At 36.6% G+C, this 24,755-nt stretch overlaps 1 protein-coding gene and 1 long non-coding RNA gene across 44 annotated transcripts in view; one reads left to right on the forward strand and one right to left on the reverse strand.

Moving 5' to 3' along the window:
• The window catches only part of LOC138761655 (uncharacterized), a 37,875-nt gene extending 29,112 nt beyond the window's left edge, over positions 1–8,763 (forward strand). Inside the window, exon 3 of the long non-coding RNA XR_011356417.1 lies at positions 8,094–8,763. This is a non-coding gene — a long non-coding RNA (uncharacterized lncRNA). The remainder of the gene's footprint in view (positions 1–8,093) is intronic.
• Positions 1–24,755, reverse strand: part of LOC138761651 (poly(rC)-binding protein 3) — a 139,113-nt gene that overhangs the window by 2,082 nt on the left and 112,276 nt on the right. For 18 of the 43 annotated variants that reach the window (XM_069934141.1, XM_069934136.1, XM_069934140.1 and 15 more), the window contains 3 exons: positions 22,340–22,508; positions 18,801–18,853; positions 10,754–10,923 (listed from right to left, as the gene is read on the reverse strand). In XM_069934141.1, coding sequence (XP_069790242.1) covers positions 10,754–10,923; positions 18,801–18,853; positions 22,340–22,508 — 392 coding nt within the window. Of the gene's footprint in view, positions 1–10,753; positions 10,924–18,800; positions 18,854–21,844; positions 21,924–22,339; positions 22,509–24,755 lie in introns of those variants that run through there. The other 25 variants (XM_069934150.1, XM_069934160.1, XM_069934172.1 and 22 more) reach the window with 9 other exon arrangements.

Consider the following 24,755-nt stretch of genomic DNA (forward strand, 5'->3'; position numbering starts at 1 on the left):
GGGTGGAGGTCTGCGGTAGGCCCTCTCTGTTCCATGTACGGTTCAAATAATGTGACTGTTTTTTAAATTATATGTTATTTTTTCCAATGGAATACATTTATTCATTTCTATGTACCATTGCTGTATTCTCAGGCTCTCTTCTGATTTCCAAGTTGACATTATACATTTTTTTGCTACAGCTAAGGCTATCATAATAAATCTTTTTTGCGCTTCATCCAGTTTAAGGCCTAATTCTTTACTTCTTATATTACAGAGAAGAAAGATCTCTGGATTTTTTGGTATGTTGCTTTTCTTCCCAAAACTTTTCCACCTTCTCACATGCCCAAATTGCATGTACTGTTGTTCCCGTTTCCTTCTTACAGTGAAAACATCTATCTGATAATGATGGATCCCATTTATTTAACTTTTGGGGCATGATATATAGCCTGTGTAACCAATTATGCTGTATCATGCGTAACCTTGTTTATTATAGTTCCAGAGCATAACTTCTCCCATATTTCATTTTTTATCTTTATGTTTAAATTTTTTCCCACTTTTGTTTGGGTTTATAGCTTATTTCATTATTTTCCTTCTCTTGCAGCTGGATGTTTGTTATAAATCTTTTTATTATCGTTGTTTCTGTAATCACATATTCAAAGCTGCTTCCTTCTGGTAATCTCAGTCTGCTTCCCAATTTGTCCTTTAAGTAGGCTTTCAGTTGATGGTATGCAAACATTGTACCATGAGTTATTCCATATTTCTACTCATTTGTTCAAATGATAATAAATTATTTCCCAAAAAACAATTTTCTATTCTTTTAATTCCTTTTCTCTCCCATTCTCTAAAGGAAAGGTTATCTATTATGAAAGGGATTAGTTGATTTTGAGTCAATAATAATTTTGGTAATTGGTAATTTGTTTTTTCCTTTCTTCTTCCATATGTTGAGTAAATGATGCAGTACTGGTGAACTTTTATATTGCACCAGTTTTTCATCCCACTTATAAAGTATATGTTCTGGTACCTTCTCCCCTAATTTATCTAGCTCTATCTTGGTCCAATCTGGTTTTCCCCTTTGATAAAAATCTGATAAAATACCTTAATTGTGCTGTTTTATAATAATTTTTTAAGTTTGGTAGCTGCAAACCACCTTGTTTGTACCACTCTGTTAATTTATCTAGTGCTATCCTCAGTTTACCTCCCCCCCCCCCCTTTCCATAAGAATTTCCTTATTATTCTCTTTAGTTCATTGAAGAATTTCTCTGTTAAGGGAATTGGTAATGATTGAAATAGGGAAGACATTCATTTTAATGCAATTTACCCTCCCTATCAATGTTCGTGGCAATTCTTTCCAATGTTCTAAGTCATCCTGTAATTTCTTCATTAATTTGTATAGGTGGCCTAAATTATTATCTAATCTAATACCTAGGTATCGGATTGCTTGTGTTTGCCATTTAAACGATAATTCTTTTTTAATATCGGTGTAATCCGCATTATTCATTGACATCACTTCACTTTTATTTGTGCTGATCTTGTACCCCACTATTTCTCCATATTCTTTCAATTTCTTATGTAGTTTTTTAATTGATATTTCTGGTTCTGTTACGTATACTATGACGTCATCTGCAAATAAACTGATTTTATACCTCCTCCTTTATTTTTATCCCTTTTATCTTATTTTCTGTTCTTATCAGTTCTGCCAATGGTTCTATTGCTAAAGTGAACAGTGAGGGAGATAGTGGATAATTTAAATTGGTTCGATACATATTCATTTACTGTCACCTTTGCCAATGGTCCCTTATATAATGCTTTAATCCAATTAACATATTTTTCTGGTAGGTTGAAACTCTGTAATACTTTGAATAAATAATTCCATTCTACCCTGTCAAAGGCTTTTCTGTGTCTAAAGCAACAGCCACTGTTGGCTTCTGATTTCCTTGTACTGCATGGATTAAATTAATGAACTTACAGACATTGTCTGCTGTTCGTCTTTTCTTAATAAATCCAGTTTCATCTTGTTTTACTATTTTTGGTACACATTCGGTCAATCTGCTTGCTAATAGTTTTGCTATTATCTTATAATCTGAATTAAGTAGAGATATTGGTCTATACGCTGCTGGTGTTAGTGGATCTTTCCCCGTCTTTGGTATAACTGTAATTATTGCTGTCTTACATGAATCTGGCAAGTTTTGTGTTTCTTCTATCTGGTTCATTACTTCCAGAAGAGGAGGAATTAATAACTCTTTAAATGTTTTATAGAATTCTATTGGGAGTCCATCCTCTCCCAGCGTTTTATTGTTTGGCAGCTTTTTTAATATATCCTGTATTTCCTCTATTTCAAATGGTTTTATCAATTTGTTTTGCTCCTCTTCTTGCAATTTCGGTAGTTCAATTTTAGCTAAAAACTCATCTATTTTGTCTTCTTTCCCTTAGTTCTCAGTTCGGTATAATTGTTCATAGAATTCCTTAAAGTTTTCATTAATCTCTGTTGGGTTGTATGTAATTTGTTTGTCCTTTTTCCTTGATGCCAATTCTTTTAGCTTGTTCTGTTTTAAGTTGCCAGGCTAATATTTTGTGCGTTTTTTCCTCCTAGCTTGTAATACTTCTGCTTTATTTTCATTATGTTCTTCTCCACCGTATACATTAATAATGTTTTGTATTTTATTTTTTTTCCGTCAATTCTTTTCTTTTTGTTATATGTAGTTGCTAGTTCCTTTTCTGTACTTACTATCTCCCTTTCCAACTGTTCTATTTCCCGATTGTAGTCCTTTTTCATTTTAGTTGCATAACTTATTATCTGCCCTCTAATGAAGGCTTTCATTGCATCCCATAATATAAATTTGTCTTTCACTTGATTCCTTATTGATTTCAAAGTACATTTTAATTTGGCGTTCAATAAATTCTCTAAATTCCTGTCTTTTAAGTAGCATGGAGTTTAATCTCCATCTATATGTTCTTGGTGGGATGTCCTCCAGTTCTATTGCTAATAACAGGGGTGAATGATCAGACAGCAATCTAGCTTTATATTCCGTTTTCCTAACTTTCCCTTGAATATGGGCTGACAACAGGAACATGTCAATCATTGAGTATGTTTTAGGTCTACTCGAATAATAGGAGTATTCTTCTCCCTTGGGTGCTGCCTCCTCCATATATCCAAAAGTTACATTTCCTGCATTGATTTAACCATAAATTTGGCTACTTTGTTCTTTTTGCTGGTCTTTTGTCCAGTTTTATCCATCTTTGAATCCAAATTAAGGTTATAGTCCCCTCCTATCAATATATTCCCCTGCGTATCTACAATCTTCAAAAAAAATCTTGCATAAACTTTTGATCCTCTTCATTAGGTGCCTATATATTGATCAAATTCCAGAATTCTGAATATATCTGACATTTTATCATTACATACCTCCCTGCTGGATCTATTACTTCCTCCTCTATTTTGATTGGTACATTTTTATTAATATAGCTACACCTCTGGCTTTTGAATTATATGATGCTGCCGTTACGTGCCCTACCCAGTCTCTCCTTAATTTATTGTGTTCCACTGCGGTTAGATGCGTTTCCTGCACAAATGCTATATCTATTTCTTTTTTCAGTAATTTAATAGCCTCTTCCTTTTAATTTGGTTATGCATTCCATTAATATTTATAGTCATATAGTTCAACATACCATGACCTTCTCAATGTAAACTATCAGTTACAAACACAAAAATTGAAAACATAAATAAAAATCAATTTTAATGATCTATGTAAAGGCACCAAGTTAATTACATCTAAGTTTTCTGATAGCACAATTGTTAGTTGTGAGGATACAAGGAACTTTTAAAGGTATAGTCACAAGATGTGAATGGGCCAACAGATGGTAGATGGGCTATATGAATTCAGAAGAAAGATTAGAAAATTAGAGTATTACTTAAATTATACAATACAAGAATATTAACTTTTGGATAGACCTGGGTGCCTTTGTTTAAAAAGTACAAGAGCTACAATTTTGGTACAGGAAATAATTAAAGTGGTAAATGGAATCTTGATCTTCTGGAGATGAAAACATGGAGATTTGATGACCTTGAAGGGATTCTCTTTTTCTTGTTGTTGTGAGCACCAGGCAATGCTCGTGGCACCCCTGTGTGCCTTTGCAGCAAGCGAAAGTTGACGAATTTTGTGTATTATGGCACCTTGTATATTAGTGCATGACAATAAAGAGTCTTATTGTTAGAGGAATGGGATAGAGGTATTGAAGTTTTGAAGGATAGGGTTTGGTGAGGCCACAACTGAGATACTGCAGATGCTCTCCTGATTTAGAGGAAGAGGTACTTACTTGGAGGTGGTGCAGAGAAAGTTCACTACTGACCATGGGCCTGAAGAGGCTTGGCTGAGGAAATCTTGCGCAGAATATGTACATATTCTTGAGGTTATCTTAATTTAGTGTTATTTAATTTAACAAGGTTTTAGGGAGAATTGACAGGGCGAATACTGTAAAATTGTTTCCTCGTGGCTTTTTTTGGAAGAGTGCTATAACTACAGGGCAGCATCTCAAGATTTTGGATCAGATGCCTACGATTGCCCAAGATGCAAATTAGATTTTATTTTACGTTGTAAGGTTGCAGATACTCACTTGTTGCATGCATTCAAGAACAAGATCACCATGGCATTGAATAGTAAGATAATCTCCCCCACTTAATTTGTGGAGCAAGAACTGGACTAATTTGACATGTGTTGTAAGTGAAACAAACCAACAGAAATTCCAGCATAAGAAAGGAGTGGCATTTAACAGCCTTGCCGTAATTGTCACAGCAGTTAAATATATATTCAGAATATCAACAAATATAAAAAGCAGCTTTAAAAAAACAGTTGTTAGAGTGAGTTTAACAAAGAGATGGCACAAAGATGTTCTTAGAACAAGCAAATCTATGGAATATAAACACAAAACCTTCTATGAAAGATTACTGCAAGCCACTCACAAATTAAGTAACATTAGAGATGAAAGACAAGGCATGTGACAGGACCGCAACATGTGAATAATGAGACTATGCCAGATACCAGCATCTGGAGGAAACACCTTTGTCTGGAACCACTCTGGCTCAAGATTGAGATGAAATGCAAAGTATTGATGAATAACACAAGGGGGTATTTTTTGATGGGACACGACTGCTATGACTGTTTAGAAGCTAGTTTAGGTGAAGTGCAGAGATTGTGCGAGGTGGAGAAGCTGGTTCAGCTCTGCTGAAATGCACGATGCATTGGTTGTGAGTGCAACTGCAAGGAAAGCTTGCAGACTGATATATGTTTTACTGAAAGGTTACTGGTGGCAATAGATAATTCTATAATTATAATAAAAGACAAATATCTCGTAACCATGAACAAGAATCATGCCTGATGAGTGGAGAAGAATTCTGAAAGGCAATTAATGTGACCAGCATTGGAACCATCTCTATAAGTTAGAGTAGGAGGCCTTGCTCTGACAGCACCAAGAATAAGGAAACAGTGAATTGAGAGTAATAATCATCATTTGAATTACATACATGGAGTTTCTTTTTAAGGCCACTTGGCCCCAGAGCTGGGACTAAAAAGAGTTAAATAGAGCCTGCCTGTTATTAGAGTTTAGTGGGACCAGTTCCCCAGGAGAAAAGATCAACATGGAGATGGCAAAGCTTTTAAAAGTGTTTTGTTTCAGGGAAAGGCTTGGAATAAAATAAAGACAAGTGGTAAGGGAATTAAACTACAGAAAAGTTAAAAATCCAAAATTAAAACAATGTGTTAAAAATACTCTATGGGCCAGGTATCATCTGTGGAGAGAGAAACAGTTAACATTTTTCGTCAATTTCCCCTTTAGCAGAACTGGAAAAAGTTAGAGATCAGCAGGTTTAAAAGGTGCAGAGAAATCAGGTAAGGGAGGAAATTAAAAAGAGGAATGCCTGTGAAGGTTAAACAAAAAACAAAATGATAGTACAGGATGAAAAACAATTACAGAATGTTAAAAATTAAATGAGAATCTGCTATTGAAATGAATTAAGATTTTTGCAGCATTGCAAGAGGAGGAACGAAAGAGAAATGACTGAGAAATAGCTGTTGTAATGGGAGCTTTAAGATTGGAAAGTACAACATATTTAAAAAGAGTTAAGAGTGGGAAAATGATTCCAGATGCACTCATTAGGCATAATAATGCTAACCAGAGATGTGGAATTCGAAATTGTATTAAAAAAGACTTCACAGAGGAACCAATAGAGGGTGAGGAAACGGGGAAAAAAAACCCATTAAAAATAGAGGAATTCAACTCCAGCCCCTGCACTCCTCTCCAAATTAACCAATGAGGGTAAGGGAATGGGATTTTTACAGCATCAACAACAAATATAAAATATGTAAAAAGCCAAAGAAGGCAGCAATGGTGTTTCTGAACCTGGAAAAAAAGAATAAACTAGGAGGTTATAAAACAGGGCAATACCTGAATAATTGCAGCATGATGTCGGATAATGATAGAATAAGAAAGGGATATTAAAAATGAAAAACAGAGTGGATTTAATTTAGGGAAATAAAATGGACTATATTGGTAGAGGATAGCAATGGGGAAAATGTTTAAAAGTCTAGGACTCTAGAAAATAAATATTCCACTGGAATTCAAGGACAAATTAAACACCATGGATGAATGAGGATATGGGAGATAATTGGTCACTAGTAAAGAAATTAATTCTCAACAGATGGAAAGCACAGGAAAACATGACAAAAGACTGCAGAACTATTAGACCATAGTCAAAAACAGGAAAATAAGCAATAACTGAATGCTCTGTTAACAATTAAGAGACAACGGAAAAAAACCAAATAATTGTAGGCCATACATATCTAGGGCATAGAAACAGACCTTTCAGCCCCACCAATCTATGCCAAACTATTCTTCTGCCTAGCCCCAATGACCTGCACCCAGGCCATACATCCCCTACACCCCTCCCATCATGTACCTGTTCAAATTTTCCTTAAATGTCAAAATTGATCCTGTATGTAGGTCTAAATTTAATTTTAAAAATTTAAAACTGATCCTGCATTCACTAATTCAATTTTGACAGAAGTAGCAACAGAACAAAATACAGTAAATCTTTGTTAGAATGTGGTAGTTGGGGTCCAAGATTTCATACCGCGTTACCGCCAAGTCGTGGAACAGAAGTCCTGAGGCGGCAGCCCCTGCCCCGAAGCCCCGCGTGGAGGGGGAGGGCAGGGACAGCGGAGAGGGGGCTATCAGGCGTGGGGAGTTGGGTTGCCGACTGATTGCCATCATCCCACCCCTTAGCAGTTTGGGATCCAAAGACACCCGCGCTATAAGCAATTCCGCGGATTAACGAATCGCGTCCTAACGAGGTTTCACTAACTATTTTACTGTTTATCAAAAGGAAAATTGGGTTAATTTTGGATTGGCAGACAAGAAATGATTCAATTAAAGAAACTAATTTCTGATTGAACCCCTTTTATTGCACAGATCTAACATTTCTTTAGAAAACGATGTAGTGGCGGAGGACGAGCAGCTACTTCACCTTTTACCTGGAACTAAAAAAGTGAGATAGCACGAGGGAAGAACAGACCAATCAAGCAATAGCATGAATAACAAAATCCTCACCAAATTAGAAAAAGATTTTAGGACCAAAAACAAAACCAACTTGACAAGATAAATTTCAGAACCTTATTGAATTCTTTGAAGCAACCAAGAGTAGATGGGAATAATCAAGTAGATGTAATACATCAGCATTTAGAAAAGGCCTTCAATTAGGTACCATGGCATACACGAATGAAGGTCATAACATGCAGGATGACTAGGTACGCAGTTACAAGGGTGAAGGTAGGGCCAAAGTAGTTATTCCAAGTATCTAAATAAGGAAGTCACATCTTATTATGAAAGTACTCCATGGATCAGAAAACTATTGGTTATTTTGGAAAACAAATTTACAAGGTGGGTCAATAAGACTAAATAGAAGTCAACCAAGCTCTGGGGTCAGAATTAAACTAAATCTCTCCTGAACCTTGGCTGGGTCACACTTACAGTTCTGGTCTCATGTTATAAGGATGTAAAGACACCAGAGGATTAAAAATTAAAATGATATGATAATATCAAAATTGCAAGTTTATCTTTGTCAGGAAAGAAAAGAAAGCTGCAGGCTGATTCAAGATTTTGAAGGCTTTGATAGGAGCAGAAATTGGCCCTGCCCCCATGAAGAAAAGAGAAAGGTTGGAATTTATGATTTCACCAGAAAAAGAAAACCAAGAATTTCTTCCACCAGATTATGATAATGTGGAACTTGTAATCACTTGGAATACTCGTAATTAAGGTGAAATTAGACAATGATACAAAAAGGCTGAGTAAGTATGGAATGCTAAGGTGGGACATATTAGCTGGCATGGATTGAATGAGTCAACGGTTTGCTTCAGTGCAACTATTTTCTGTGCATTCACCTCAATTAGGATTTGTAAATTGCCATAGGCTTTGATCTCCTGATTCTAACAAATTGTTATCCTCAAAATCTGTAATTATTCACCAGTAAAAACTGTGCCAAATTTCTACTTTGACCTGTTTATCAGCCAGAAACAAACCCAGTTATTTTCTTGCAGCCGATGCTGCCCAATGTCAGTAATTCTTGTAGTTAGTTTTTCTTTTGTGATACACATATTGTGACCGAGCAATTTGTATTAGTTAAAAGATATTCTGCACCTCAGCTTTATTTCTACATATCCCTTCAAGAAAGACTTTACATGAATGACTGGTCTAAAAGCCCCTCTGCCTCATTCAGCCAGGGGTGGGGGGGGGGTTGTGTAGCCATCATTAAATTATTTGCATTGTCTATTCAAAAATCAAAAGGCAACCATTATCAAGGCTGTTTAAAAAAAAACTAAATTGTGTACACAGGTAATTATAATTTGCAATCTCCCCTCCACCCCTCACTTCCCTTAATATCGATCAAATTAGAAAAAGTATTGTTTGTATTTGAAATGATCCATATGTCAATAGGCAACATACAATTGTGAATTCTAAAACAGCTATGAAACAAACTGAAAAATATATATTTGACCAGGCATTTTTAAACACAACAGGTCCTTTGATCAGCTATCATTTGACACATCATTGGTAGAATAGTATGGAAAGCTGAATGGATTCAAAAATCAAGGATACTCAAACTCATCTGAAAATCAAAGAAAACATTAAGAATGAAAGGATTCTTAGAGCTCTACACAAGCAAACAGCTGACACTAGGTATTGGCTAGGTTTAGAAGCCAGTTTTGATGTCAACATTTTGAGTCGTGAGGGGGCTTATTTTCAACCTAATTTCTCTGCAAGAATCAACCAAATATTGTCAAGTTACACTGATTTGTACTAGAATACAGTTTTGCTGGGAAGTAGATGCTCTTCAATTAGCTTTGATAAAAATGCCTTTGGTAATGTGTAGCCTGAGATGGAATGACTAGACCCTTAAACCAGTGCAGTTGCAACAAAGGGTCACAGATGAACTTCAGGCATGACCTGGATGAACTCAGACCTATTATTATAGTTACTTTGAGAGGAGACATTTGCCTATTTAAGGATGGAAAATCTAATTAATCAAGTAATGTCCTTGGGAAAAATTGCTTAGTCTCAAATCATAATGCAAACAGAACAATCAACCATTAAATAAAGTTTAAAAAGGGTCAACCCAAACAAAGTATTTCTAAACAGACAGCAAGGTACTAAGACAAAGTGAAAAAAATGTTTTTAAAGGATGACAATAATTAAATCAGAGAACCGATCGGAGCACAAGGACAAGAAAATATGATTCTGGAGAGAAAGGTCATGCAAAAGTACTAAAAGATGCTCCAGGAAGAATACAAAACAAAAACAAACAGCCAACGTGATCACCATTTGTACAGTTATAACCTGAAACATTAACTGTTTCTCTCCTAGATACCTACGCGAGTATTCCTAGTATTTTCTGTAACCTGGTTGGTGCATGGCGTAAGCTTCTTGCTGTGTGGAATTTCTAGGTTGATGGTAACCTCTTCTCATTAATGCTGAACCCTTTATTTTCTATTGGGATAGGAAATGCTCAGAGTACAGTTCAAGGTCGTGCTAATCCAACACGTGAAATCTAGCATGACACTGCCATAATCTTGGGAAATTCAAGTTTAAAAAAGGCTCTGTATGTGAGTGGTTCTTTGCATTAACATGATGTTGTCAATGCTCCTGAGAAATGTACAATGCTACAGTACTGTAAATCTGCACTGCACTAACTCGTATCATAAAATGAAATATCCATGTACAGAAAATCACTTTCCACATACCTTTGTGATAGTGTTCAGATTAAACAGTGTTTGTTATTTTTCACTCTTGCAAAATGACAGCGTTTCTTTAGTTTTACTGAATAAAATAATCTCCAACTCCTTTTGCACTGCATGCTGAGCATTAATGCTAGAAACATTTGCACTTCTGGAACCTTGTGAATTCAATAACAACACATCTACTTTGCTCTGATGTATTCTCCCTCACCTACACAATCCCCTTATCCTCCATGAGAAATAAAAAAGATGCAACTAATTTAACTGGAGCACATCAGAAATAGAAGGAAATTGGAAGCATACTGGGCACAAGAAAAGGTTGGCAAATTGAGAATTATGCCAAATATTTTCTGTGCAAAATTCAAATTAAAGAGTTTTTGATCACTTAATGGATTAATAAATTCCTTCACGATTTTCTTTTCATGGTGTTAATAAGACTAACAAAAAACAGAACAATTGCCTCCCCATAAGAATATGAGGCTAAATTTTCTTACCTTGCATTAATGAGGTACTGTGCAAGGCTTATGTTGGCGGGGGATCCAGTAATAGTTATCTGACGTTCTGTTGAGCCTTCGGCTGCATTAGCTATTTTAATTTGCGCCCCAGACATCTGTCTGATCTCATTGATTTTGCTGCCTTGTCGGCCGATTATACACCCAATCAGCTGTAAAAAAAAATTGGGGGGAAAAAATACCCAATTGGATGAAATCAGACTGTTGAAGTTTTTAGTATGTGAACACACAGAAGTAAATACATTCCCATAGAAAACATATGTCCAAAGTTAGATTATTTTTATCCTGATGTTGATCCACTATGTGACAAATGTAAAATTTTTTGAGGCCTCCTTGATTCATGTTTTGGGAATGTCCAGATCTACAAGAATATTGGGAACAATTCTTTAAAACTTTATCACAGATTCTTAAGATTAAATTAGAACCATGCCCTTTGTTTGGTTATTCTCTAGAACAGAATATTTCCTTGAATTCAATTCAAAAAAAAATAGTAGCTTTTACTTCATTAATGGCCAGACGAGCAATTTTGATAAGATGGAAAGACAGCAGAGCACCAACTCATATCCAGTGGTTACAGAACACAGTGGTGATTGAGAGTTGGTGATCCTCCTGAGCACTAGAGGGAGTTGGAGAAGAAAATGGATGTCCTACGCAGTCGTGAGTTAATAAAATATAATTAATACTAAAGAACCCATTCCTTTATTACAATAAAAGAAACACCACTACTCCACTTCCAAATGTTGACCCATCTCCCTTGCAACTGAGGGCCTCCATTGGCTTTCAGTGTGGCCCCCCCCCATTCAATCAAAACCTTTCCCACTCAACGGTCGGAGAAGGAGAAGCACGGGAGAGTCCCCGAGTGTACGTGGATTTGCCTCCGGCGCTGCCGCAGCGCGCGGAGTACAGTCCAGGCCTTCGGCAGCCTGAGCCCCGGGTCTGAACCTCCGACATGATCGGGAACCCTTTGGTGCCCTTGGCGCCCTCTGGTGTCCTGGTTCCAATACCTGGTGCCCCTTTCGGCCGGTCTTGAGTCATTGTCCAGCAGTCCGCCTCCTGGTGGATCTCTCTGACACCCACTCCATGACCTTCTCCTCATAACCTTTGATGCCCAGGCTAATCAAGAACCTATCAATCTCTGCCTTTAATATACCCAATGATCTGGCCTGTGGCAACAAATTCCACGGATTCACAATCCTTTAACTAAAGAAATTTTGAACACATCGCTGGTCTAAGTGGCTACCCTTCAATCCTGAAGTTGTATAAATACAAATGATTTGGGTGCATATGTAGTTGGGCCGATTAGAAGTATGCAGACAACACAAAATATTGGCAGAGTTGAGATGGTAAGCAAGGTTGTCATGGGACCATGTGTCAGCATCCTATGAAGTAAGTAATGTCTCATTAACCTTTCTCTCACTCACTGGAATGTGAAACCAGCACACAATGGCTATTGTCACATTTGCCTAACCTTAGGAAGCTGTAGATAAGGCCAAGGGAAAAATTTATTCTGACTCTGAAGAAAGCCACAATCTAATGGAAGGCAAATTGATTCTCCTAGGAGATTTAATGTCAGGATCAGAAAGGATGCAAAACCCTGGGTGGGAGTATGGAAAGTTAATCTGATTGGAGACTAAGTGCTTGGAGTGCAGTTTTGTTAAAGCAAACATTCTGTTTCATCAGAGAAACATGCAGAAGACCTCAAGGCTCATGGCAGAATCAATGAGGTCTTCTGCTATTTACAAAGTAGGGACTTAAGGGATATGGGGAAAAGGTCGGTCGGAGGAGATTAACCTATCAGAACTTTTCCTTAATGACTTGATTGTTTTATTGTCATCAATAGAGGATGAGCAAATGTAGGTTCTTGGGAGTCACTATCTTGAAAGATCTTTCCTGGAACCAACACACCAATGGCATCATGAAGAAAGCCTCTACTTCCTCGGGAGTTTGCGGAGGAGCTAGTGGAGTTGTTCAAGTGAACCGGTACGGACTTGAAGGGCCGACATGGCCTGTTTCCGTGCTGTAAACGGTTATATGGTAAGGTTGAATTTGATGATATGGGGCCCAATCGTGAACTATTATCATAATTTGATTACTAGGCAGGGTGCTCTGGGGATTTTATATCCAATATCTGAGAGCCGACACTCGATTCTTTACAATTTATTTGCTGGTGAATGTGTTTAATGGGAGGGGTTGGATTAGAATGGAGCTTTTTTTTCTTCCTTTTGGTCTTGTTTTTTCCAACAACTAGAAGAGATTGGTCTATTTAGATAATCACAATGTATATCTCAAAATTAGAATGAGGTGAAATTCTCATAAGGATTTTTCACTTTTTTTGAGAATTATAAGATAATGTGTAATTTATATAATGACTCATTCTGTATTGCATTATATAAAAGCTATAAAATTAATGTCTAATCAACATATACATGTTAGTTCTATCAAATTAATAAAAATATATAAAAAACAAGTAAATAGATTGCAAAATATCTACTTGATAATGAATCCTATTTTTCTGTTGTTGTATGTTTACTTTTTCCTAGTGCATTTCAACTAAGATGGTAGCTAAAGTCAATTTTCATCTGGTAAATAATCCTAAAATTCATTAGGAAGTTTAAACTTTTATTTGGAAAGGCAATGATGAAAACCCATACTGCTAAAGTGAAGAAAGTTGGGTAAGGAACCCCCCAAGTTTGTTTTGCCAATCAAAAGGCCCATTTTTTTCCCTCAAATCTATTGACTTCTTTTGTTAACAAAAATACCAATGTGCTGAAGATCATTCCTGAAAAACCTTTTATTCACAGACCATGCTCCACAGGCCACATACTCCCAACGTACTGAAATGTGTGTTGTTCATCTCAGTTCCATTAACACCACAATTTTGATCAAATCATACAGTCACCCATTTTCAAGACAAACATCCTTAAAATAAAAAAAAAGTACTGGAAGCATTCTGGGTCCTTAAGCTTAAACATTAATTGTTTTTCTTCCCATAGATCCAACCTATTCTGTCAAGTATTTGCAGCATTTTCTTTAAACTTTAGCTTTCCAAGATTTGCAGGTTTAAACTACTCAATTTTCACATATTTATGAAAGTGTTGTTCATCATTTAACCCTTATTCAGGTATCATTTTGGTAAATGTATACCATATTCCCTCCAAGGACCTTAGGACAGTGATCTACATTCCAATAACCTTATTTACTCTAAATGCCTACAGCATTATTAATCCATGCAAATCCCTTTGGGTTTCCATTAGTTCTAGGATTTGTCATCTTATGAAATATTCTATCTTGTAACTCTGACTCCATTGTGGAAAACCTTAAATCCATTTGCCACACATTAGTCCATTCATGTAATCTACTAACATCTCTGCAATATGAACTATTCAGTTGTACAACTTACAATGGTACCCATTTTAAAATCACTGACAAACTTAATTTGTCCACCAATACTGGCCCATCATCTATATATTCAATCACATCCACTTTTTTGTCAAGTTAATCATTTGCTTTCATTTTCACAGGTAGCAACCAAAGGCTCCAATTCTCAGATGACAAAACACTTGCTAATCATAAAAGTAAAATGGGATAGGTGACTTCTTGAATGGTAAAGTCAGACTTGGTAGAAACTGAAACAGATATAGTTGCCCTGCATTGAGTAATTTGGTTTTCAACAGTAGAAACAGTGATAAGCTATTCAATATGAGAACTGTTTTGAAGCATCTAAACATCTGTAAAGTAACCAAAATGCAATTAATAGCTTTTGATACTATATAACCCTAAGAACTAGGTATATGAAAACTTCAGCTCAGAATTTGAAACAGAATTTTAACAAATGTAAAATGTTGCTGTGCAGAAATCATGTAATAACTTGCACATATTCAAAAGCTTTAAACCCAACTTTAAAATTAATCATATTCCATCCAAATTAATTGGTTCTTTACAATAGTGTAGAATTCTTATGGAAGTGCATTTAAGTGATTTCTATCTTAAATATAATTCAGAAATTTATGGCTGAGAAAAGCTTATCAAAGAACAGAAGCATTGGGACATCAAAGAAAGTACAGGTACACAAACTTTTATCCGGACATATAAAATCAGGAAAGCTAAAAAAAAAAACCAGCAAGTGGGGACAGAACGACAGCCCGAGCCGGGGGGTGAGGGAGAGTCCGACAGTGCGAGTCAGGCGGGCGAGGGGGGGGAGGGGAGACCACCAGCGTGAGTCGGGAAGGTGGGGGGGAGGAGACCAGCTGCGTGATTGGAAGGGGGTGGGGGTGGATACGGCAGCACAATTCAGGTGGGTTTAAATCTGGCTTTCCGAAATCCAGAAAAATCCGAAATTCAGAACGCACTGTCCCTCAAGGGATCCGGATAAAGGATTGTCTACCTGTACATGATGTTAAATTAAACCAGGTGGAATGCAACTGTGATGCAAAGGACACTCTTGTACATTCAATGCACATATAGAAAAAATACTTCACAGATCAGATTCCTATTAATGTAGTAAATACACTGAATCTTGTCAGTGATTATAAATAACAATTTAATGCAAATAAATGCAGCATGGCACCATTGAGAAAATCAGCAAATAAATGTGGCCTGTTTGTACATGTGTGAACTGAATTACAGTACTATTTTTTTTTGGGGGGGGCAGCATTTTAACAGTCATGTTCTAATAGGTTTATTATATTGAATGCCCCCTTATTTAAGTAGGGCTGTTATGAAATGCTGGTGAGTATTCACAAGAAGCTGAAGAAATGAAAAGCCAGAACTGGTTTAAACAGAAAATACTAGCAATATTTGGCAGATCAATAAGCATTTGTGGAGAGAGGCAGAGAGTCAAATGTTTCAGATTGTTAACTTTCTGCAGGCCCATCCCACATTATGAACATTCAACTTATGGACCACCTGTTATGGGAGACTAGCAGGGTGACTGGGGGTTGAAGGCATCTTCTGCTGGGTGGGAACAGGACATTTCCAAGTGCCTTCATCTTCTACTGCACACCCCAACCCAAAGCCACAACAACTGGAGGCTGGGCAGAGCCAAGCAGACCTGGGAGTGCTGAGCAGACACACTTGCTCACTCACTGCTTGCTCTTCGTTCATTTCCAACTTTGGAACAGTTTGGGTTATAAATAGTTCTTCAAAATAGAATGTTGACATAGAAACCTGAGGGCTTCTTTGTATCAGAACTAGGGGGAAAAAAATGGAGAAATAGAAAGTATTTACCAATTAGAAAGAATGGAGTGGAGAATGGGATTGAGAGAAATATTCTTCACAGGGCAGAAGGTGGGAAAAATTGACAAGAGAAATGGTGCAAGGCAAAAGGACTGTAATAGAATATGCAGTGAAGGATGGATCTACAGAGAGTGGCAAGGCAAAAAAAACAAACATAACATTGAGTATAGAAGAAATAAATGCCTCATTAAAATACAAAGTACAAGGAAACCACACTACGAACAAGTGGATATCAAATTAAAAGCAGTATATTGTTGGTTCATCTATTTTGCAGACTGAACCCAAAAAAGGTGGGTGAAAATAAACCAAGGCAAAAGAGCAGGTACTTATCATTTGTGCTTGTTCTTTGTATAGTAAGGGGCCAAACAAGTGAACAAGGGTATCATGGAATAAGCTGTTCCTTCGTAATGATAAATAGAGGTTGAGCAGGGCAGACGTGTTTGCTGGTGACACGTCTGTCAAGCTGTTGGAAATGGTGAGTGTTGATACAAGAGGCTACTTAAGTGGTAAATGGCAGGGGAACAAGCAGAGCGCTCTGGAATTCTGGGATGGAGAGAAATGTTGAGGCAAAATGAAAGGAACACTGTCAAAGGGCCTCTCAACAACAGTGAAAGGAAATTCTCTCTGCTGAGGAAAATATGTGATTGTTCAGCAAGGAAGACATATCTGAAATGAATGCATGGATGTTGGCAGTATCAGAGCTGATAGTTTTAGAGAAAGCACAGATGGAATGGTGTTCTTACAAGAAGCAAGGTAGTTCTGAAAATCATTGGGCTTAAAGTGGACGTTGATAAGTGACATATCCCCACGAACAGGAGGGAAGACTGCAGAAATGGACAACAGGAAGTGATGGAATCTGGAAACAAAATTGATAACCCTTTCAAGCTTAGAGTCAGACCGACACTGCTGTCAATGTAGGATAGATGGAGGTCACCAAATTGGTAAGAAAACATGTTCTGTACATTCCATAAGGGTAGGCTTAGGAAGCACGGTTGGCGTAGCGGTTAGCAGAACCTCTTTACAGTGCCAGCAATTGGGAACGGGGTTTGAAGTCTGCGTTGTCTGTAGAGTTTGTTCATTCTCCCCGTGTCTGCATAGGTTTTCCCTGGGGGCTCCGGTTTCCTCCCACCATTCGAAATGTACCGGTGTGAAGGTAATTGGGTGTAAATTTGGCCACACAAACACCTGAGCTGAAATGGCCTGTTACCTGCTGCATTTCTAAATTTAAATTTTATAGATTCCAATTTAGTTTACAGTAAGTGGAATGAAAGGACATTATTCAATCTGTAAAGAAATTTGACCTTCTGAAATGTGATAATGGAAGATGTAGACCGGTTTAGTTACTATTTAAGACAAAACCCCCACACCATTTTGCTAGTGAACAAATGCAGTGAGATAGCCCATTCACATTGTAAAGAGATATGGTGAGGCAGGGGGAAAGAATTCAGGCTATTACAGCAGTGGAAAATAGTGACAGAATACTAGGAACACACATCTACATATACATAGATAAAATAAATGAATAAATATTAATTTGGCATATTTAGCAGCTAATTTTGGCAGGAAATACAATTTCTACTTTGTAAAGACGCTAAACTCAGTAAGTACCAAGAACTAAGTACAGAGAAGTAAGGCATCTTTATGTACATGTTCAGCAATCCCAAAAGGTTATACACAGGATACATAAAATACAAGTAGAAAGGTCATGCTAGGCCTCCGTAAGCTGGCTAGGCCATAGTTTTGAGTACTGTGTGCATGTCTGGTCATCATATTGTAAGAAGAATTTTATAGAGAGGGTGCAGAGGAAATTTAATCATTTAACCAGGATTGGAGAATTATAGACATGATGAAAGGCCAACTATGTTAGGAATGTTTTCTTTACAAGTGGAGAGAGAGAAACAATTTGATGAACTTGTTCAAAATTTTGAGGCTTAAAATGTATGAGAAGATTACTTTCATCACCAGCAAGCTCAATAATCTTAATAATTAAGAGCTAAGGATTTAATTAATGGAAAAAATGAGAGGCAAGGACAAAAAATAAATCACCCAGAGAGATGCCAGGGCCTGAAATCATGATTAAAAATGGACACAGAAACATTCAAATTTAAAATGTACTAGGATACTGGAAAAGTTGCAATCTGCAGTTAAATCTCAAATGTTATGAAGAGGAAGTAACACCCAATAAGATAAAATTTTTAGCTGGAATGACTAAAATGAGCCAAATGACCTACTGTATGCAACCTGTAAATTTCTGAACTTTATGGGGATGCCAAGGTGGTTAAATTACTCAAATGCAGATAAAGTGAAAGATTTTTCAATGTTTAATGAAAAGCTGAGACTCAACTCTAATTTGCTCTTTAATGTACATTAACTGAAATAACACTGATAATTTTGGTATGCAACAAACCTGACAAAAATTATGTATCTGCATAATACAAAGAGGAAAACTAAAACAAAATTAGTTATGAAAAAGGAGTGAGGAATAGTAGCCAGGATTTAAAAGGATCCCTTAAGTTTTTCCAACATACCACAGATCTTTATGAATATCTTGTTCAATGCAGCTGTGTACTCTTAATAGGCAAGTAACAAAGCCAAACAGGATAAAATCATAAACACTACTTGGGCCATCCTGTCTCATCAGAAGACAACCTCTGAGCTGCACTTTAAAAGCCTTTAATTTGAGACAGGAAAAGAATGAACCCAAACACTCCTAGAGAAGTCATTATAGCTGACATCAACACAAAGATACTTAAGGAATTTCAATCCAATGCCTTTCCCAATGGAAGCCACTTACATCATTGGGAATGGCGAGTTCATGAGTACTGGCTGGGTTATTGGCATCCAAACCTATGAAAATACAAGTGATTAGCAATGCACTACTGACACAAGATAGCAACAATGCAATCATTTCACCTTGCACATGAACTAAAGGGCTAGTTCTATACAGCCAAATTTGTTCTTTAACAGTCACTGACAGTTGATCGGTTTCTCACTGTGCAAATCAAATTCACATTTCATGATTTTCACAGAAGTATTTCAGAACCCAATTTATACATTTAACCAATTTCTAACACTTACGCGGTTCTCAATTATGTATGCAGAGAGGCATAGTTTGGGCATCATAGATTTCTTTTAATCTCAGTGCTGTTAAGACTATCCCATGTACCATGCAAAGAAACTAATTAAAACACATTTCACATCAGTTGCAGAATTTCAAAAAGCTAAGAATTTTATCAACAATGCTATGTTTGAAGTTGAAATAGACATTAACTTTGTCTATTTAAATGCTTGTATTATTTTTAAATATCTTTTATTTTAGATGGGCATGAGTGGCACTTCCATTTTTAGAAAGATATCATAGAGGAAGAAAAGGTAGAGCAAAATGGCTTGAGAATTTCACAGCCCTCTACAATGCACAAAGGCAAAATTGGTCATCTTCCCTTCTTTAAAGCTATAGCCTTCTACTACCTTCTACTACCTTGAAACATTTCACCCAATTGCCTTATTCAGAATTTGAACAAAGTCAAAAGTAAAAGTGCTTCAATTCCATCAAAGATGTAGATTTAAATGCACTGCATTGAAAACCTACCTAGACATTTAAAGCAATTAAAAATATATCAACTTGCAATTTGTAAAAGACAAACAAATCCATCAATTAAAACTGCATTGAAGCTAATATTGTGAATCTTTACTATCCAATACCAGCCAACCAAAAACACTCAAGTCATGGCTACAGTAGCAATTAATTTAAAAAAAAAAATTCTGCCTATAAGAGAAAAAGCTCATTACAAATGGAAACCTGCAATTTGCAAAACAGTTCATTGATTTTAAACATCAACTGTTTCTCTTGCAATAGATGCTGCCTGGCTCATTGGATAATTTCAGCAATTTCTATTTTCAATTATATCTTTAGAATATAAATTACCTTGCAAGAGGGAGGCTCAGATTTGTTACATTACTTCTGGAGTGTTTCACACAGAACCACTATAAAAATGATCAACTACAATGCCTGTCTCAGTAGGAAGGACACTGCATCAAAATTTAAGATAACTGAGGCAAGAGGTCGTTTTCTGTCTGTAAAACTGGTACAATTAATTTGTTTGTATTACTTTGTCAATCATGTGCAAAGACAGAATTCCATGTTCCTTCTAACTATCCAAGTTAAATTTATGGACATGTTTGAGGAGATAGACTTCCAGGATATCAAAAATATAATTTCAACAGAAAGGTAATGCAATATTTTACTTTCTCATTTGTTTCCAAGGGTTCATCTTGATAAATGATTGCTAATTAGCTGATGCATCAATTCTAAATTTCAATTTTGAATGATGCAGGATTCCACATAATTATTCCGCAGATGAGCAGTTATTCAGCAACAGAAAAGATTTTAATGTAAACTATGATATATTATTTCATTGACTTTAAATTGTCATATTTGCATTATTGTTTATTTTGTAAATTATACATCCATTATAGTCTCTACTGAAAATTCGAGAATAGTTTCTACCTATAAAACCTATACGTGTTCTTCCATTCAAATTAATCTTTGTGCTAAATGGGCTAAATACAAATTAATAAATTATACAGTATTTTCCATATTCAACACATGCCATTGCCCTTTGCAGACAGACCAATCCAGAACAAGTAAAAATGAAAAGGTGTTTTATGTTGATCACAAATGCAGTTATTATTTTACTGAATTTTGCAGTAATGGCAAAAATTGTTAGCTATACCTCAGTGAAATTTGCTGTCACTGATAGAGCTCTACTGTATTGTTTTGCTATCTTCTCTGCTATGTCCAAGAGAAATGAGTTGGACGGACAAAAAATTATATTTATCGTCTGAATTCCATGCTAAATATCCTGCAGCTTTGATACTTGGCCATAATTACTTCTGAGCAAACAGGATTATTTGAGACTAATCCAGAATAAATTATTTTACATAAATATTTAAAACTTTTAAATGTAAAATGGTATATTAACCTTCACACCATTGTATGCATTTTCTAACCTATATGTAGCATTCTTGGTTTGATCACAGTGGTGTTATTTTGACTTAAGCTGGTTTGATGACCAGGAATCTCTTCAGTCTGCAACTCACACTGAAAAAAGTCCCTACAGCTTTCTTGGAAGTTGACTGCATCTTACTTGCCAATGAGACAAAAACATACATGAATTGGAATCTCATTATGGGGAACTGTCAAAGATCAATCAAGTTAGCCATACCTTACAATGATACTATACTGTAAAACCGTTCAAACACTGTTCCTACTTTGGCATTGCCCCACTGAACGACTCTGACTCAGTCTGTTGTCCTTGTATCTAGTTTTCTTACTTTTAAGACAGCAAAGATGCATCAAGCAATCAGAGTGCAAAAGACCTTTGTGAAAATCACTGGAATGAACTGTAGTTGATTCAAATTAAATTTAACACCAGATCTCACAATGGCCACCCAATTTTTATTTATAAATTTAAAAATTAAACTCTTTGGTTTACCTGTTCAAACAAGAACAGTCTTTAAATTTTCTGCTGTTTGCAGCGGTATGATATATTTTTAAAGATCATTTACTGTCCAGATGTGTAAGAGAAGTTGCTTTTGAATTAATAACAAAACACGAGAAACTGATCCACGTCCAAACTACTCATTCACCTCCAACTAGTCAAGCAGATTAAAAACAGAAGAATGCTAAAAATTAATTTTGCTTGCAAATTTATTAATTATGTTTAGATTAAACCCTGAAGCAATGAGCATATATCCATTCCATTTTTAAAAAGAAACAATAGAGAAAAAACAGAGGTGCCAAGAAAAGGAGCTGAATAGGGCACTGTGGGTACGTACCAGGGAAACCAGGGGTGGTCTGCCCAAGGGGAGTAAAGGGGGTATGCTGCATAGCCAACTGATGAAGCTTGGTCAACTGCTGAGGGTAGGAGGGGAAATTAGAACTAACTGATTACTTTACAATAACACAAACACTACTCTTAAACAAAAAAAAATAAAGTCAGTCAACAATCAACCATGCGGTAACATGGCAAACACTTAATTTGATGGAAAATAAGATTTTTTTTCTTCAAAATTATATTTTCTCTGCATGGCCTCCCACCTTTCCTCAACATCTCCCAGCATTAAAAAGGATCAGAAAAATTGCTGTAAGCCACTGGGAATTTCTCCAAACTAACAAAAGGAAGTGATGGTTCAGCCTCAACTTAGACAGCGGAGCTCCCTCTGGAAGTAGACGTTGGCAAGCCAGGCTTCATCTGGTGCCACATCTGAGACGTGATATCATTTACGTGATAAGAGACAGGAGAATCAGCCTCTTTCAGGACTCAAACATACCCCAGGTTCCTGAATCTTCATTACAGTTTTTTAATTCCATTTTTTCTCTCAAGGACTCTGGTGTCCATGCAGATTCCTTCAGCTGGGAGGATGGGTGAGCAAGGTGCGGACTTCTCCACAACGTTGATGCCAACGCCACTTTATAGTCAGCCGACAAGAGGCTCGCATCCTGTGGAGCAAGATGGCCAGTGTCAGAGTTGAGATGCTCCAATAGTATGAGACACCCTGCCTTGCTGTTTGACCAAGAAACTGAACAAACTCATTGCAAGTGCAGGTGAAAGATTAGAGCTTCTGACATTGTTGGCATCAAACAAGCTCTTTGCATAAAGTGTCATGATGTGCTTTATCAAGCAGTGCAACTCAAACCCATAATGCATGGATCAATCTTTAAACATTAATTAAGGGCAGGTTGATTTTTACCAAGCAGTTAAAATCTAATTGGATGACTAGGTTTGTTGATAGGTGCCTCAGCCACTCAACAAACAAAACTGTGCTGGTAGACTAGTAACATATTGTTACCAACAGAAAACCAGAAGAGAAACAAATTGATTCACAATGAAATCTATCAACTGACACTGAATGTCCAGGTTTTGTAGCTTCTGTCATTTTCTGAATCAACCATTGGTAAAGTTCAAAGTGTTACTGGATCTTTCAATATCAATTGCCTCCATGGTTTGATAACCAACTTAAATAAAACAACATTAGCAGCGAAAATTCCAATTAGTTAGTATTATCTAAAGGAGATCTGATGTTTGCTGGCATTTTTACTCATTTGATTTTCATTGCAATAAATCAATTTCACCATTTTGGAATTTACCATATGTTTCAGAGAAAAATTAAAACACTCTACAGTGAAATTAAGTACAAATGGTAACATTCTTACCCTTACAAGGGATGGCTGCAAAATTGTTAATGGGCCTGTGGAAATTTGGAGGACATGTACATTCAGTTTGCTTTCCTTTCTTTAAATGGATGCTTCTCTGATACGATGGCACAATATGAAAAATCCAATGATAGGAAGAATGAGAGATGATCTCATTCAAAGTGGATACATGACTGACATCCCCCTGGTAGGGATGTCCAGAATGAGGCTGTTAGAGCCACAAGATAACAGGCAAATCATTCTGAATGGCTATGATAAGAAATTTCCTCTCTCATGTGTGGTGAATCTTTGGTGTTCTTTACTTAAGAAAGGTGTGAAGGTTTAATTATAGATTCATAACAGACTGATTTTTAGATTTTATGTTAATGAAGCAATACAAGGTTAATAGAGGAAAGTGGTATTGATATTCAAAAATGTCAATTAAGATATTATCAAATGGCAGAACACCACAAAGCCCAAATTTCCTATTTCTACTCCTTTTATTATTTTATGTTAAGATCATGGACTGAGATACATCTAATAGAAAATGGAGAAATGTTATGAACATTAAAGTTACAAAAAAATGGCTGGAATTATGCATTTTACATGTTCTATTTAACACTAGTGAATACGATCTTACAATTCTAAGAATTTTTGTTTGAGATTACAGCAGATTTTCACTCAGCAGGAAGGACAGAGGACCCAACACCAATCTCTGTGCCATAAATATCAAGAACTGCACATGGAAGCCAAGGCAACAATTCAACCCAGAAAGACATGAAAAAGTTATTTTCAACAAGGTGCAAATACAGATGCAGTGCACTTGGCTGCTTGCAATGCATATTTTTAATGTGCAGGTTCAGTTGGCAGAATGCTAGTATTCAGTAGTTCTAGGAAAATGCCAATTAATAATCCCACTTTCCAACAAAATGTCAAAAACTGGCAGTGCTGCTGTAACTGGAGTGCTGCCGCTGGTGTGGACCCGCAAAGGAGACACTACACTCTTCTGCAGGGTTCTAGGCCCAGTCCAACTGCTGACAGCTCCCTGCAGGCTTTAAATGGCCTGTTAAAGAAGCCGACAAAGGCTTATTTTTAAATGTTGTGACTGTGCGGTCTGGGCCCAAGATAGCAGTGCCTATGTTCAGCAATAGCCTTGAGGGGTTGCAGTCTCTGGGGAAGCAGACCCTCATTTGAGAGGATGAAGCAGGAGGCGAACCTACAGGAATGGTTACTAAGGCAATGGACCAGCAAGGGGCTCTACGGCTAAAGAACATACAAGTGACAGGCTGTTGGTGAATTGACGTGAGGAACCCACGTAGGCTATGGGAAGCTGGCAACTACGGCCAAATGACTCTCAACTGGCAGCAGACTGCTGGAGATTGGCTCAAAACTGACTGAAATGTTACCAGGTATTGGATCTGAGAAAGGAGAAGGTGACAATCGAAGAATATTGAAATCTTTAAATATTTGCAGTGCAATTTCAAATAATGCCTTTTAATGCATTCCCAATCTTGTAAAAGTCATAATTTGAATTATTTTTTGTGAAAATAACTT

Source organism: Narcine bancroftii, chromosome 4 (assembly GCF_036971445.1).
Source record: "Narcine bancroftii isolate sNarBan1 chromosome 4, sNarBan1.hap1, whole genome shotgun sequence".
NCBI classification, from domain to species: domain Eukaryota; kingdom Metazoa; phylum Chordata; class Chondrichthyes; order Torpediniformes; family Narcinidae; genus Narcine; species Narcine bancroftii.